At 37.6% G+C, this 13,516-nt stretch overlaps 1 protein-coding gene across 2 annotated transcripts in view; it reads left to right on the top strand.

Moving 5' to 3' along the window:
• Positions 1–13,516, top strand: part of vcl (vinculin) — a 30,586-nt gene that overhangs the window by 4,043 nt on the left and 13,027 nt on the right. For both annotated transcript variants that reach the window (XM_015382261.1, XM_015382269.1), the window contains exons 2-6: positions 9,146–9,216; positions 11,771–11,921; positions 12,561–12,669; positions 12,845–12,967; positions 13,066–13,226. In XM_015382261.1, coding sequence (XP_015237747.1) covers positions 9,146–9,216; positions 11,771–11,921; positions 12,561–12,669; positions 12,845–12,967; positions 13,066–13,226 — 615 coding nt within the window. The remainder of the gene's footprint in view (positions 1–9,145; positions 9,217–11,770; positions 11,922–12,560; positions 12,670–12,844; positions 12,968–13,065; positions 13,227–13,516) is intronic.

The following is a 13,516-nucleotide window of genomic DNA, read 5'->3' as shown; positions in this document are numbered from 1 at the left end:
ATTTGACCTTAAGGGTTTCTCTGACCGGGATTAACTTTGCGAGAGAGGATTTAGCTGCCTATTCACGCTTGCCTAGGAGCAAATCCTTTCCAAAGAGATGAGGTGCACTTTTTCATAACTTGAGAAGAGTGTAATCATATTATTTTATAAGGCAATGTAGAACTGGAGTCATGAACGCTGAACTGAAAGCTTGAAATGGCCACAGCTGTGGTGTCTATTTAACCATAGACCACTCAGTTGGTCTCTGAATGTAGTTTCCCCCACATGTCAAGCAGACAGGCATCAGTTTTTGATAAATGTATTTTTTTTTTTCAGGAAATGCCAACAAGCCAGCAGGTTCGATTGATTAAAGAACTTTTTTAGATGACTTTAGTTTCTACTCAAGTGGATGACAGTGCAGTCTTTCTAAATCAGTGGCCTGCAACATATGGAGCTGCTAGTGGCTTTTTAGACACTCTTTAATGGCTCTTCATCATTTTGGTTCAAAGTAATAGCTTATTTTTTGAACAATAGATATATTGACAGAGGCATGTTTTTATTTTTCACTGTTAAATTGCCTTAAATTAGCAAAAACTGAAATAGTCGTCAACTAATTCAGTAATCGATTAGTTGTTAACTTGAGTACAGAGACTGTAAAACATGCCTTTAGCTGCCAGAGCGGCCCACTTAGAGCAGTAATAATATAAAAATTGTTAAAAAGAATATACAAATATTTTGTATTTAGGATTTAAAAAAATGTTTGTTTTTTTTGTTTGTTAATATGCTCTACCCAGAAGTCCTGAAGTGGAAAGTTTAAGTTTTACCTATTTTGACTTCGTAAAAAATCTTCTTTAAGGAACCTTTGGCTATCCAATTATTGATTGATTAATCAAAAAAAAAAATAATTGACAGATTAACCAATTTGCAAAATAATCGTTAGTTACAGCCCTGATATATATTGTTTTATCTTTTTTTAAGTGGTAAAGTTATATGTTCAATAACTTGATTTTCCCGAAATATCATTAATGTTTAAATGACATGTAATATTTATAGCTCGAAATGAGTTTTATTAGCTCAACTCTTTTAATTCACAACATAAATGTACTGTATAAGAATTACATTTTATATATATATATATATATATATATATATATATATATATATATATATATATATATATATATATATATATATATATATATATAATGAGAATAGCAGAATGCAGGCGACGTTCTGGAACAGAATTTTGTGATGACATGACTTGTGGATGTCTCTGCAAAGACCTTATTTACTAGCTGTGGTGCAAGATCTCTGAGATTACAAAATATTGCGTAAAGAAGTGCATGCAGTGACTTGAAGACTCATTGGTCTGATAAAAGATCATGACTGGTCGATTCGTCTGCACAATGCAATGCACTTGCAACACCCCAGCTTGTACTTAGTTACTGAAAATTTGCCTTTTTAAAGGAAATATAGATGATGTAAAAAGAGGAAGCATATATATTTTTTTTTTGGTTTCTGTGGTATTTGACATAGACAAGTTTCTTGATAATTTCAATGAAACCGTTTTCTGGAAGCCTTTTCAGAGCACAAAGGTGTACCATGCTGTTTGACAAGTGGAACCACCTGACCCTGTTAGCCATTATGTCATTCTGGAGACAGTCCAGTCCTCGTTGGCTGAATCCAAGTAAATTTCCAAAATTTAAATTGGTTTCTGACTGAAGGCAGAAATTCTTTAAGAGTTCATACTCCACCTGTTTTTATTTTTTTACTCTACGGGAAGATCATTCTCAAGATGCAGCGACTCTGTGGAGTGTGTTGAAAGGGAAGCTCAGGAAGTCAAGTCAGGAAGGCCGGTCAGCTGTCTCCTCCACTTGGGACTTGATGCTGAGCCAGCTCTAGGAAAAGCCCATGACTTTGATTATGGATGGGCCGTCTGGCGCCTGGTCCTAACCAAGAGTACAATGCACCTGCACTGTTAACCCCCCACTCCCCAAATTCAAGATCAAGTTGTGCAAAACTACTTCTCTTTCTAAACCTTTTTTTTGTCTTGCTTTGTATTATTTGATCTGCTATATAACTTCTGTTCTGAATCTGAAACAGGAAACTTTTGCTTTTACTGAAAGTATCAACTTAATGCTTTGTGCAAAATAAGCCGACAGAAGTTCTATAGAGCTTTATATATCAATATTGTGTGCTTGTGACTGAAATGGTTCAAATTATTTTTTTTCTAAACTTTTATGGCAGAGAATTGGCGTCTGCAGTAGGTTTCAAATGAATGCATCCTTGTTAACCAATAAACTTAAATAGATGGAATAAATCATCAGTTCCCTTTGCTCCAATGATAAAGTATTAGATGAAGTACCAAAGCAGTTTACCAAAACAATATTCCTTAAAACTGCCTTACAGCATGATTCAGGCCTGTTAAGAATGTTATTGCACAATCTCAAATCCTATCATGACTTTTATTTATTTATTTCTTGAACCCACCGTAAAAAGAAGTTGAACATTTTTGAGTTCCCTTCAGAACATTACATCCTTTTGGATAAAAATAACAAGTAAACTGGTTTATGACACGTTACTCAATATTGCCTGGTTCTACCATCATAATAATAATTTGTTTTTCTTTGAGCTATTCAAAATTGTCCTCCTGTTTACTTTTTTATGGTAAAAGATAATGTTAACTAATTTCTTAAAAAACAGAGTTAAAAAATGTTTTTCATACTAGACTAGGTCAAAATGATGACCATTTAATTTAGTCCTGTGATAGTGAAGGGGTTAAACCAGCTTCTTCCTTTCCCTTTAGATCTAAATGTAATAAATTACGTAAAATAGTAGAAATTGGTTTTAATATGTTTAATATGGTTTATAGTCCTATATCAAACATCAACAGACCCCCTTCAAACAAGAAAAATGCTACAACAAAAACCTCTAGTTGCCCTTGTCTTTAAGTTGTTGTTGGTTTGGGGAAATTTAAACCAAATCTTAGCTTTTACTACTTGCTATATTTTCCTGACGAGCGCATCACTCACACCTGACAAACGGTGAAGCGCCTGCAACACGAGATGCTTGTGACTGTGACATACCCTCCCTGGCTCTAAGAGCTGTTTTTACCGTGGCCGAGGAGGCAGCTTGATTTGTGTCTCTCATCACCTCAGATACACCGCGTGTAGCTGCTGCTTCCAGAACCAAATGAATAAATAACGTCTGGCAGCGCTTGACAGACGCATGATAAAGGCATCGACCTTCAGTGCTACCTCTCAGCCAGTCAGCTCTTTATTAGTCTGCCGATAACTGATATATTAAATTGGAAGTTGCCACTGAGATGATTAAAAGTAGATGATGGGATGCGGTGTGGTAATCAGTGCTTTGGCTTGTGATGATATTAACTACATTTAGATATGCTGAATTCATCCTTATTTGTTTTTGAGAACTGTGCTTGCTGTTGTATCTCATCATGGTCACCATGACTGTCAGAACATTGTGTTAAAGCTTCCTAACACGTAGAAAGGCAGGCTGTGTCCTCCTGGCAGCCTTGAGGTTCTGACAGTAGCCCTTTTTTTCCCCTCCGTAGAGCGACGGGTGACTGCTAACAAAGCCAAGTCTGTTCCAAAATAGCAGCCACTCTATCAGGCTACTTCACAGCAACACAGGGTTTCTGCATTTGAGCTCATGTGTGGTTAAAGGACTGTCCATTTCCGATCCACACACAAATGCAAAATGACACCGAATGGCCATTGATGCTTCAAGGCAGCTTGGAACAAGAGGATGAGTCTGAAAGAAGTTGGAAGTTAGCAGCTGCCCTCCTCCTGATGCTATTCAGGGAAGATGGTATTTTGGTTTGGTTAGGGTGGTCTTCTCTTCTTTAACGTTTCCCATTTTTAGAAATGATCTCCACTTAATTTTTAAATAAAAATGTAATTCTTTTTTGTTTCCAAGGTCTCTTGTAGTTTGAACATATCCTTGTTGGATGTAGGGAACTATTAATACAGACAAAGTCCTGCTGCTTTTGGTATTTAGCGTATGTGGTTCAGTCATTACAGAGGCTCAGAATAGTAAGAAGCTTCACATGTTGCTTGACAACAACAGATATAAATTAGAATCTTAGTGAACTACTGAGCTTCTGCCAGTTACTGTCTTTAGCTCAGCAGACAACAGGAAGTGGCTGTGATGGAAAGAGGAAAAGGAAGACTGTTATGACCTGTTGAAAACACCCTGAGCCTCAGATTCGTCCCGTTTCCGAAATTCCAGCTTGATGCTTTTAAGAGAACATAACTCATTAACACAGTTTGCATTTAGCCTCCTGTTGTTTTCTTTTTTCAGTGTGCAGCTGAGATCATGTCTGAACTTGACTGGTTCTTAGCTCAGCTTTGAAAAAGACAATGTGCAAATTTTTGATCAAATGTTTTGGTACCTCTAGGTGTATTTAGACAAAACGCTGCATCCACGGTGATTTCCGCAAGCACCGTGGGGAGTTCACTGCTCTGCATTTTAAATATCAAAAAAGTGTTTTTTGCAGGTAAAACTGTCATTTGTTCTGATTTTGTTTTTAAGATGGAATAATTTTTCATTACGGCCGATGACGTCGCCATCACAGCAGACATTAATGCCGCGCTCATTTCAGAATATAAGGTTATTGCATAAAATAACATGGGCTGACATTGAATATAACATTGGAAACGGTTAGCTTATTTATTGGGTGTTTTACAATATTTATTGGTTCATAAACCTCCCAGATTCTTCAGTTTGGCTCTGCCGTTACCCTTGGCAACCTCATAGCATTTCCTGTCAAGGTCTCTGTCAGCATTTTACAATAAAAGCACAGGTGAGACTTCACATCACGGACTGCTGCTAAATGGTTCTCTATGAACAACTTTTGAAACTGCTTGGGGAGACCATACATTTTTTTGAAAAACGTTAAAAACGTAGATCACTTTGGTTTATCTAGAGCTGCATTTTGCAGTATTTACGCAAATCTATTCGTGCAGAGAGCACTGCTGCTCACTGCACATGGGCAGTGAGCAGCGACAGACCGGGTTCTGTGCTGGAGGATAAGGAAGGAAAACAAGCAGTCCTTCTAGGGCTAAGTGAAAAGGCTTTTTAAAAGCCACCTAAAAACCTCTTCAGAGCATTGCTTATTTCATCCTTTAACATTATTTCCTCTATGTTCCATTTTAACAGAAAAACCTATGTCACCACTTGGGCTTAAGCAGCTAATCAGATTAATTGTGATTAATTAATTATTGAAATAATCGTCAACTAATTTATAAATCGGTTAATCGTCAACTGGGGTGTAGAGACTATAAACATGCTTTTAGCTGACAGCCATGCATATTGATAGAGAATATATTTTTAATCTTAAATGCAAAATGTATATATATATATTTTTTTTACTATTTTGATATAATTTGTTTTCTTAAGTGTGTTCTGTCAACTAAATGCATGCTTTACAGTCTCTATACTCCAATTAATAATTACGTGATTACTAAATTAGTTGATGATTATTTATTTCAATAACTGATTAATCACATTTAATCCAATTGTTTCAGCCCTAACCTAGCTGCACACGGTGAGAGCGGAGCAGTGAACCGTGTGGGGTTCACCGCTGTCTGCTTCCTTGCCCCTCCATGCTCAGCTGGCATAGCGATCCAATGTAAATCCACCACCACATCATGGACACCTCACTCGGTTTAAATGCATCTTTATAGCTGTAAACAAAAAAAAAACTAGCAAAACACTTTTGGGGCTTTGACTCATACACTGCCACTTAGCTGCAGACGTGTCTTTCCTTTATATTATCATTGTAGCCAGAGTGATTTGCAAAACTATTCACACCTCTTGAAGTTGATGCATCCAGCTGTTGGGTGATGTTTCAGTTATTCATTTATAGAACAGAATAAAGCGAAGAGCAATAAGTTGATCTTTTAATGTGGGGAACCTGTCAACAGGAGGGCTATTTTTTTATGTAAGGGCCTCAACAGACGCATGAAAAAAGGTGCTTTGTCAAATTAAAGGAATCAAATGAAAGGTTTACTGTCTGAAATTAGGCATGTAATGGATTGATGCTACACATAACCCTGAATAAGCTGTCCCTTGGTTGGAACAGAATGGTGGCAATATCATGTTAATGAAAAATTTGGTTTTGCTTCTATTTTATATTTATTTGAAAATGTTTGAACTCTCAATCAAAACCCTTGTAGCACCAACAGTTTTTCACATGGTCTTGTAGAATTGTGTTTCAAACAAGATCATTTATGATAAAGATTGTTAGTTATTTATTCTCAAGACATTACTGACTATTAAAATGACCATTTAGAAAATCTAAAGATAATGTGTAAAGCTAATGCGTTCAATTGGATTTGGGAACACTCTACCTTTTGTTATGGTACGCCTAAGAAAAGAAAAGTTAGTCCAGATCATGGTGGCTCTTACACTCCTCTGAGTGGGGTAGTCTCTTCTGCTGTTTTAGTTTGGAGCAACCTTAAACCCTGATATATGACCCCCTTGTTACTTAAAGTGACATTTTGTTAAAATATGGTGAGAAATGTAAGCTTAAAAACTGGAGTGGCTATGTAGCCCAATTGTTTGCAAGAAGCAGAATCATCTGCAGCTTCGAGCATGCTTTATACATTAGCTTTGGGAAAAGTAGCAGGAATCCTCTTTGCTGTCCTCACTCTGACTGGTGGTGGGGATTAAAGGAATTTGTCCCTTAGGAAAAAAAAAAATATTGCTAGAGGGGTTTGAAAAATCCCAAAATATATTGACAAGCTTGGCAACACAGGACTGTTGACTCCAGTTTTCCTTCACTACAAAGAACAGCGCACAGTAAGCTTCATACACTGGCTAGTAGGAATGTTCCGATCCAATATTAATAACAGATACCGGCCATATATAAGCCAAAAAAAAAAAAAAAAAGAAAAGAGAAACAATATCAGATTTAGAACAGCGCGCATCTAAAATCCCTGATTACTAGCATATTGATAGTAATATTATGCTTCTGTTTGAGTAATATCTCTGATCACACATCACACAATAAAGTAATAGAAGACTGTGTGCATTGTGCTTATGTGGCATCTGATCAATATTTTAATATATTAACACTGAAAGCTGCAATATTGGGATTGGATCAAAAATGAAAAAGTTGCATTAAGACAGACAAAAGCAGTAGGTGATAGTTTTTCAAAATAAAGTAATATTTTCATAATTTTTTCATTGAAACATTTCATGGTATTTAAATTCACTTTATAAATATCATGATTAGAGTAATTGAGCTTGTATACAGTATTATATGCTATATTTTATGCTTGGCATTGTTTAAACATTCTGAAGGGACGGTGACTCTTATTTTGTTGTGGCGGTGTGCCACACCTTTCTACGATACATCCTGCTTATTCAGATAGGCTTAATCCATTGCATACTATTATGATAACTTTGATATAAGTTACTAACGTTTGGGAAAACTCACCTCTCATCAGTTTTGAAATGAACAGTCAAAGACCCTAGCATTAAATAAAGTACACAGGTGCGTCGTAAATGGCATGCAGGAAGGAGACATCTTTCAGTTTGGCATGAGTATAGATGCTGGGCCTATTTTTAACATGAATAAAATAACTGCCCTTTAATGGTAACTGAGTCAATATCCCTTCATATGTTCATCTCTTGAGTACAAACAAATGTGATCTCATCCAGGAAGCTTTTGCGTGGGTTGAGTTCAGTCCCAAGATGTGAGGTCATGTTTTGGGCTGAAACAGTCCTTCATTGAGAAGCCAAGGATGTGCAAAACCATTCTTCAAATAACAAGGTGCTCTTTCTTTCCCAAACAGATGGAAAAGCATTTTCTGGATATAGTGTGCAGCATTTGTCGGTTTACAATCTTAAAACTCAGCGTATTTTATTCAGATCTGATATATCATAGATCAACACAAACTACAACTTAATTGTGAAGTTTAGATCAAGTGGGAGAGATTCCAGTTCTATGTATCATCTTCATCTGTTACCGAATAAGGAGTTAATATTTCACATTTGTAATTTTTATCTCCATATAAATCCACCCATGTAAGGAGAGACAAAGGGACTTGGCTGGCAGGGAAAGGATGCCATAAAATTAGAGCAGTGTTGCATCCAAAATCTGATTTTGAAAAGTATAACAACTGTGACACCTAAATTGTCGGGCTTGGTTTTTAATCAAAAGAAGCAGGCAGATGGACGATACCATCTTTAGAGGACTTTCAGAGATCCACATTGGTGCTTTTAGTTGTGCATTGAATATCGGCAAGAACAAAGGCGTCTTTGACATGTACTTTCCTTCAGAGCAGACTATTTACCATTGAATGGAAAGATGAATGCAGCTTAATGAAGGGCAATTCTGGAGGAAAAGTGAAAAAGCCTACAGAAGAGGAGAGACTGGGCCATAGTTAAAGCAAGATCGCTGTAAAATAAAAATTTAAACCCAGTACACTCATGTCCTGTAAAAACAATAAGGCAAATTTTCCCAGTGTTTGGTTTTTCAGTAGGACATTTGACCTTAAAATCTGATCACAATATGTGTGGTACCTTAATAATAATGATCAAATTAGCGATGATGGCAACTTTATTAATTCTGTGAAGTCGTTCGTGGGTAACTGTAAAGCTTCGAATGCACGCCACAGCAATCAGAGCCCATACAATCACAAAGCACTACTCTCATTTAAAAAAGGCTTCTTCAGTAAACCAGTTGCATAAGGATGTGTGATTTGTATCACTAAACACCCCATAGTGACCCCATTTAATCATATTCTTCAAATTTGCCAATGCCCCAATGGGAAGAAGAATTAAAGAAAGAAAATACAATAAATAGAAAATTATCTAGCCTAGATATTTATCTGGATAACCATTTATCAGCATAGTGATATATAGTTTTAGAGCACTCAGCTGAAATCAACTTGCTAAACGTCTCCAGATAACTTCCTTAGACTAAACTAACTCAATCACACTTGATTGGCTTTTTTTTATTTTCTCAAAATATGCAGAATTGATGTGCAACAAAGACCTGCACAGTGTGATCACCAGTCCCATGACTGAGACTGCTGAGCATTATCGTACTCTAATTAGGAATAAATGATTGCTAAGATGTTTTGATTTAAAACCTCTGAAACAGGTTTGTTTTACGACAATCTCTATTTTACAGGTTGGAAAGGATACTGTGCAAACAACAGAGGACCAGATCATGAAAAGGGATATGCCCCCAGCCTTTATCAAGTAAGCTACAACAATTGCATTTTGGTTTTCATATATCGAAAGAAATGCTTTAATTTACCCTCTATAGGATGCTCTCTATTAGCCCGTCTCAGTGTCTGGCTCTGGTGTTAGTGAAACTGTTTTATTATATATTTTTTGTAATACGGATGAGGTCCTTATTAAGTCCTTAAGGTCCTTAGAAGTGCATTCTTGTTGAAGTATGGAGTATGGATTTCAAATTTATTTAGAAAATATAGTTCTAGTCCTGTCTTATTTATTCTACACAAGAAAAAAAACCTGTAAAATGGTGTGTGGGCAGCCCCCCCTCCAAGGTCACGGATGAAACGCATTGGCATGCCGAGGTTGTCAGGTTTAACACTTTTGGCGCCTCAAAGTCACTTCGTCACCCTGTCGTCATCCATCAGCACATGTGCTGGAATGCAAACCCTTCTCCCCACTAAATATAGTGCTAGACGGAGCCTGGTTTATGGCCTGGCTTCTTCTTATCTAGTCACACAGAAAGACCCTTGTTGCTCACACACCAGAGACTTGCATCAGTCTCCATGTCTTCATCATTCAGTGTCTGAAAGCCAAAAGAGGGAAATGGTAGAAAATTCCCCCTTTTTTTTGTTTGGCTTTAAAAATGTGGAAAAATGCTAATAAAGATTCATTCTTTCAACAGTTCACCGTAGGCAGAGCTAGGATGTGTGTTTAGTGTGGGAACTGGAACAAATCCAGTTCCTTGGCGTGTTGCCTGTTTCCATGCACAGACTAGTTGTTTGGACAATGCAGGTGGCATGTATGACGATGAATCACTCAGCTGAGCCTGCAGATTTTCCTGCTCCGGGGATCACTGGGTGCATCACACCCAGGGGGGAACTATTTGAATGATTTATATTCTTGTCCATACTAGGCATGGGGCTGGTATGAGACTCTTAAGGCTTGATAACCTTCAGATCAGTGGCTGGGTCACACTGTGTTAAAACCAACAGTTAAGCACAGATATACTGCAGAAACATGAGGTATATATCATCATTGCAATGATGGTGTAAGAAAGAAAAATCATAAAGGAGAGTTTGGAGTGCATAACTGTTGGTGAATATATGCTGTGAACTTGAACTTGACCTGCTAATGGAATATCTCATGTTACCAGATGTTTGCACCAGACACAGTTGACTATAACTGCAATTAATTGTAATTATGAAAAAATGAATAAACTGGTTAAATGAAAACACTACCGTTAAAAAAAAAAACACATAAAAATATATTTTATTATTATTATTATTATTTTTTGTTTTTTCTATTAAAAAGTTTTAAAACTTCGATGGGGTACGTTTCCGGTCACATCAAAGGTATTACATTTCACGAAACTGTAGAGGAAACACTATTTTTGCATCACACAAGTCACGTGATCTGCATCTGTAGCTTTATAAAAATATATATTTGGTTTGCTGCAACGAGCATGAGAGCTGTGGTAGAAATATGCATATATCCCATGTGATTACATCCGCCGCTGCCATGATTCAAGAGTAATTGCATGAACAAACATGGTGTCTGAATAAGGTGTGTAACATTGGTTGGGCTGAAAATGGCATATTTGCTGTTCTATGAGCCCTAATGCAAGCCTGGTTAAAAGCCCTAGAATGAAACGACAGGTTTTCTTCCTTTTATGGTGTGCTCATTAATATTTAAATGAGCTGTGCGCTGATTGGTCGGTTTACGAGTGAAGCTGCTGAGCAAAGACATATCATAGCAACAAGCACTCACTCACCGAAACGTCGAAATTGTTGATATGGCAGGGTGACCAGATGTCCTCTTTTTCCCGGACATGTCCTACTTTTAATACCTAAAAAATGTCAGAGGGGAATTTCAAAATTGTCCGGGATTTCTGTCGACTATGGTGCAGCACATGGTCAAAAAACACTGGTCGCTCGAACCAAGCCGTCAGCTCCTGGGCTGGTGCGGGAACCCCGGTGGACGGAGGTAGTGAGACAGCGGAGGACGGAGCGACCGAACCCGGCCCAGTGTTGGAAGCCTGGACACCGGTGGCCCTGTGCTTCCCCCCGCTTGCCTTACCGGCCCCCCTCCTCTGGCTGAGAAAGGCCGGCTCATGGCTCTCTATTGAGGTCCGGTCCAGTCAGCGGCCCAGCGGTCGACATTTCATCTGAATTCGCCTGTTTAATGGTGGTATTAGCCAATCTGTCTATATGATTTGACTGAACTGATTCTTTGAAGTACTGTGTAATAACATGTTATTCAGTACTATACAAATAAAAAATAAGTTCAGTTTGACTTTAATGGAGTTTGCAAAACTAGGGGAAAATACATACTTTTTTTCTGGGAGAAAAAAAACAAAAAAAAAAAAAAAACTGAGCAAAGTCATTTACTAACAACCATTTAAAATGTAATATTTTTCATTAGCGATATTAAAATCATATTAGAAGAGACAATGAATCAAATTTAATCTTGCAGATTTCTGAGGAGCTGCCATCAGCTCCCTCTGTCTTTGGGTTGTTGTCTTTTTCTGCAGATAATGATGAAATCAATACTTTCATTATTCGTTTGTGCTTTTCAGAGTGGAGAATGCCTGTACAAAGCTGGTTCAAGCTGCTTCCATGCTGAAAGCCGACCCATACTCTGTTCCGGCTCGGGATTACCTCATCGATGGTTCCCGGGGCATTCTGTCTGGGACGTCTGACCTGCTCCTGACTTTTGATGAGGCAGAGGTATTGAATTCATTTATTATTATATTCTGGTTACAGAGAATATTTGTCAAACTATTTCGGTCATCTTTCAGAAACTGATTCATCAATACTGGGAGTTTCATGATAATTTACTGAACACTGATCACTTTTCTAATTGTAAATTATTGTATTATTGAATTAGGCTTTTAAATGGATTAGGGTGGTGCTTTAAAATGCCCATGAAAAGTAGATAAATAGGTCTAAATATCCTTTTTTTCTGTCTGAAAAACCCTAAATCAAACAAGCCTGACATCTATCAGTCCCATCCTTCATTTCAGCTCAGGGACAACAGGGAAAAGTTGCTGATCACTGCTCTAGAATCACATATCAAGCACCCAGTCACGGCTGCAGGAGTCAGCAGGAGGCATCAGTCAGCGCTGCTGTCATGTTTTTGCAGTGCAGCTCAGGAACCACAGTGGACATTATAGAGGTGACTCCAGCAGTCTAGTGATTCAGAGGAAAGTGGTTTCAATCTCAGAGGGAGGCTTCAACAGAGTAAAGAACCTGTTCAGGAAAAAGGGGGCAGTCATGTTTACATAATCACTTTTTCAGGAAACGTAGCTTTATGTTTGAATAAATCTTTTTTTTTTTTTATGTAATTTCATCTGATTGCTGTCTTAGGTCCGCAAAATAATCCGTGTATGCAAAGGCATCTTGGAGTATCTGAGTGTGGCAGAGGTGGTGGAGTCCATGGAGGATCTGATCACATACACAAAGAATCTGGGACCAGGTCAGTCTGCTCATCCAGAGCTGTTAGAGAACATTAGTGAACGAGAGAGTGAGGTTATAAGACAACACCTAGCTTTGAATGTTTTAGAGCTTTTTAAATCAAAATCTAATCAAATCCAAAAGAGATAATAATAAAATATCGAAATTATTCTGTAAAATTTCTTTGTTTTGGGCAGGGATGACCAAGATGGCGAAGATGATAGATGAGCGCCAGCAGGAGCTGACACATCAGGAACATCGTGTGATGCTTGTTAACTCGATGAACACGGTCAAAGAGCTGCTGCCCATCCTCATATCAGGTATTCACTTCATTTTTGGCCAAGACACAAGGCTCGCTTTCGCTCTGATTGTTGTTAATTTAGGTTGTTGATTTTTTTTTTTTTTCCAAATCTATTAGGTATAAAAATCTTTGTTACAACCAAGACATCTGGGAGCCAGGGTGTCGAGGAGGCCCTGAAGAACCGAAACTTCACGTTTGAGAAGATGAGTGCTGAGATAAATGAGATCATCCGAGTGCTGCAGCTTACATCCTGGGATGAAGATGCTTGGGCCAATAAGGTGCGGCAAACCAGTCATGCACTTTTTATTTACACATATTATCTATGCCAATATGGGTATTTTCTAAATCTTGATTATAAGAGAAAGGTTAATAAAATGGTTTCTTTTATAGTGTCTAGCTGACAAAACCCTAAATACTGTTTCCAAACAAAGCAAGTTATTTTTTTTTCTCCGACTGGGAAGTTGATGAAAAACTGATGGTGTGATGATCTAAACATTCACCAGAACTGGATCATTCTTATTCTGTTCATTATTCATGTACATCTCAATGAATTGCAATAAGGGTGAGT

Source organism: Cyprinodon variegatus, unplaced genomic scaffold (genome assembly GCF_000732505.1).
Source record: "Cyprinodon variegatus isolate N-32 unplaced genomic scaffold, C_variegatus-1.0 Scaffold12, whole genome shotgun sequence".
Taxonomy (NCBI): domain Eukaryota; kingdom Metazoa; phylum Chordata; class Actinopteri; order Cyprinodontiformes; family Cyprinodontidae; genus Cyprinodon; species Cyprinodon variegatus.
The sequence above is the reverse complement of the archived record's forward strand: the minus strand, read 5'-3'. Positions and strand labels throughout refer to the sequence as shown.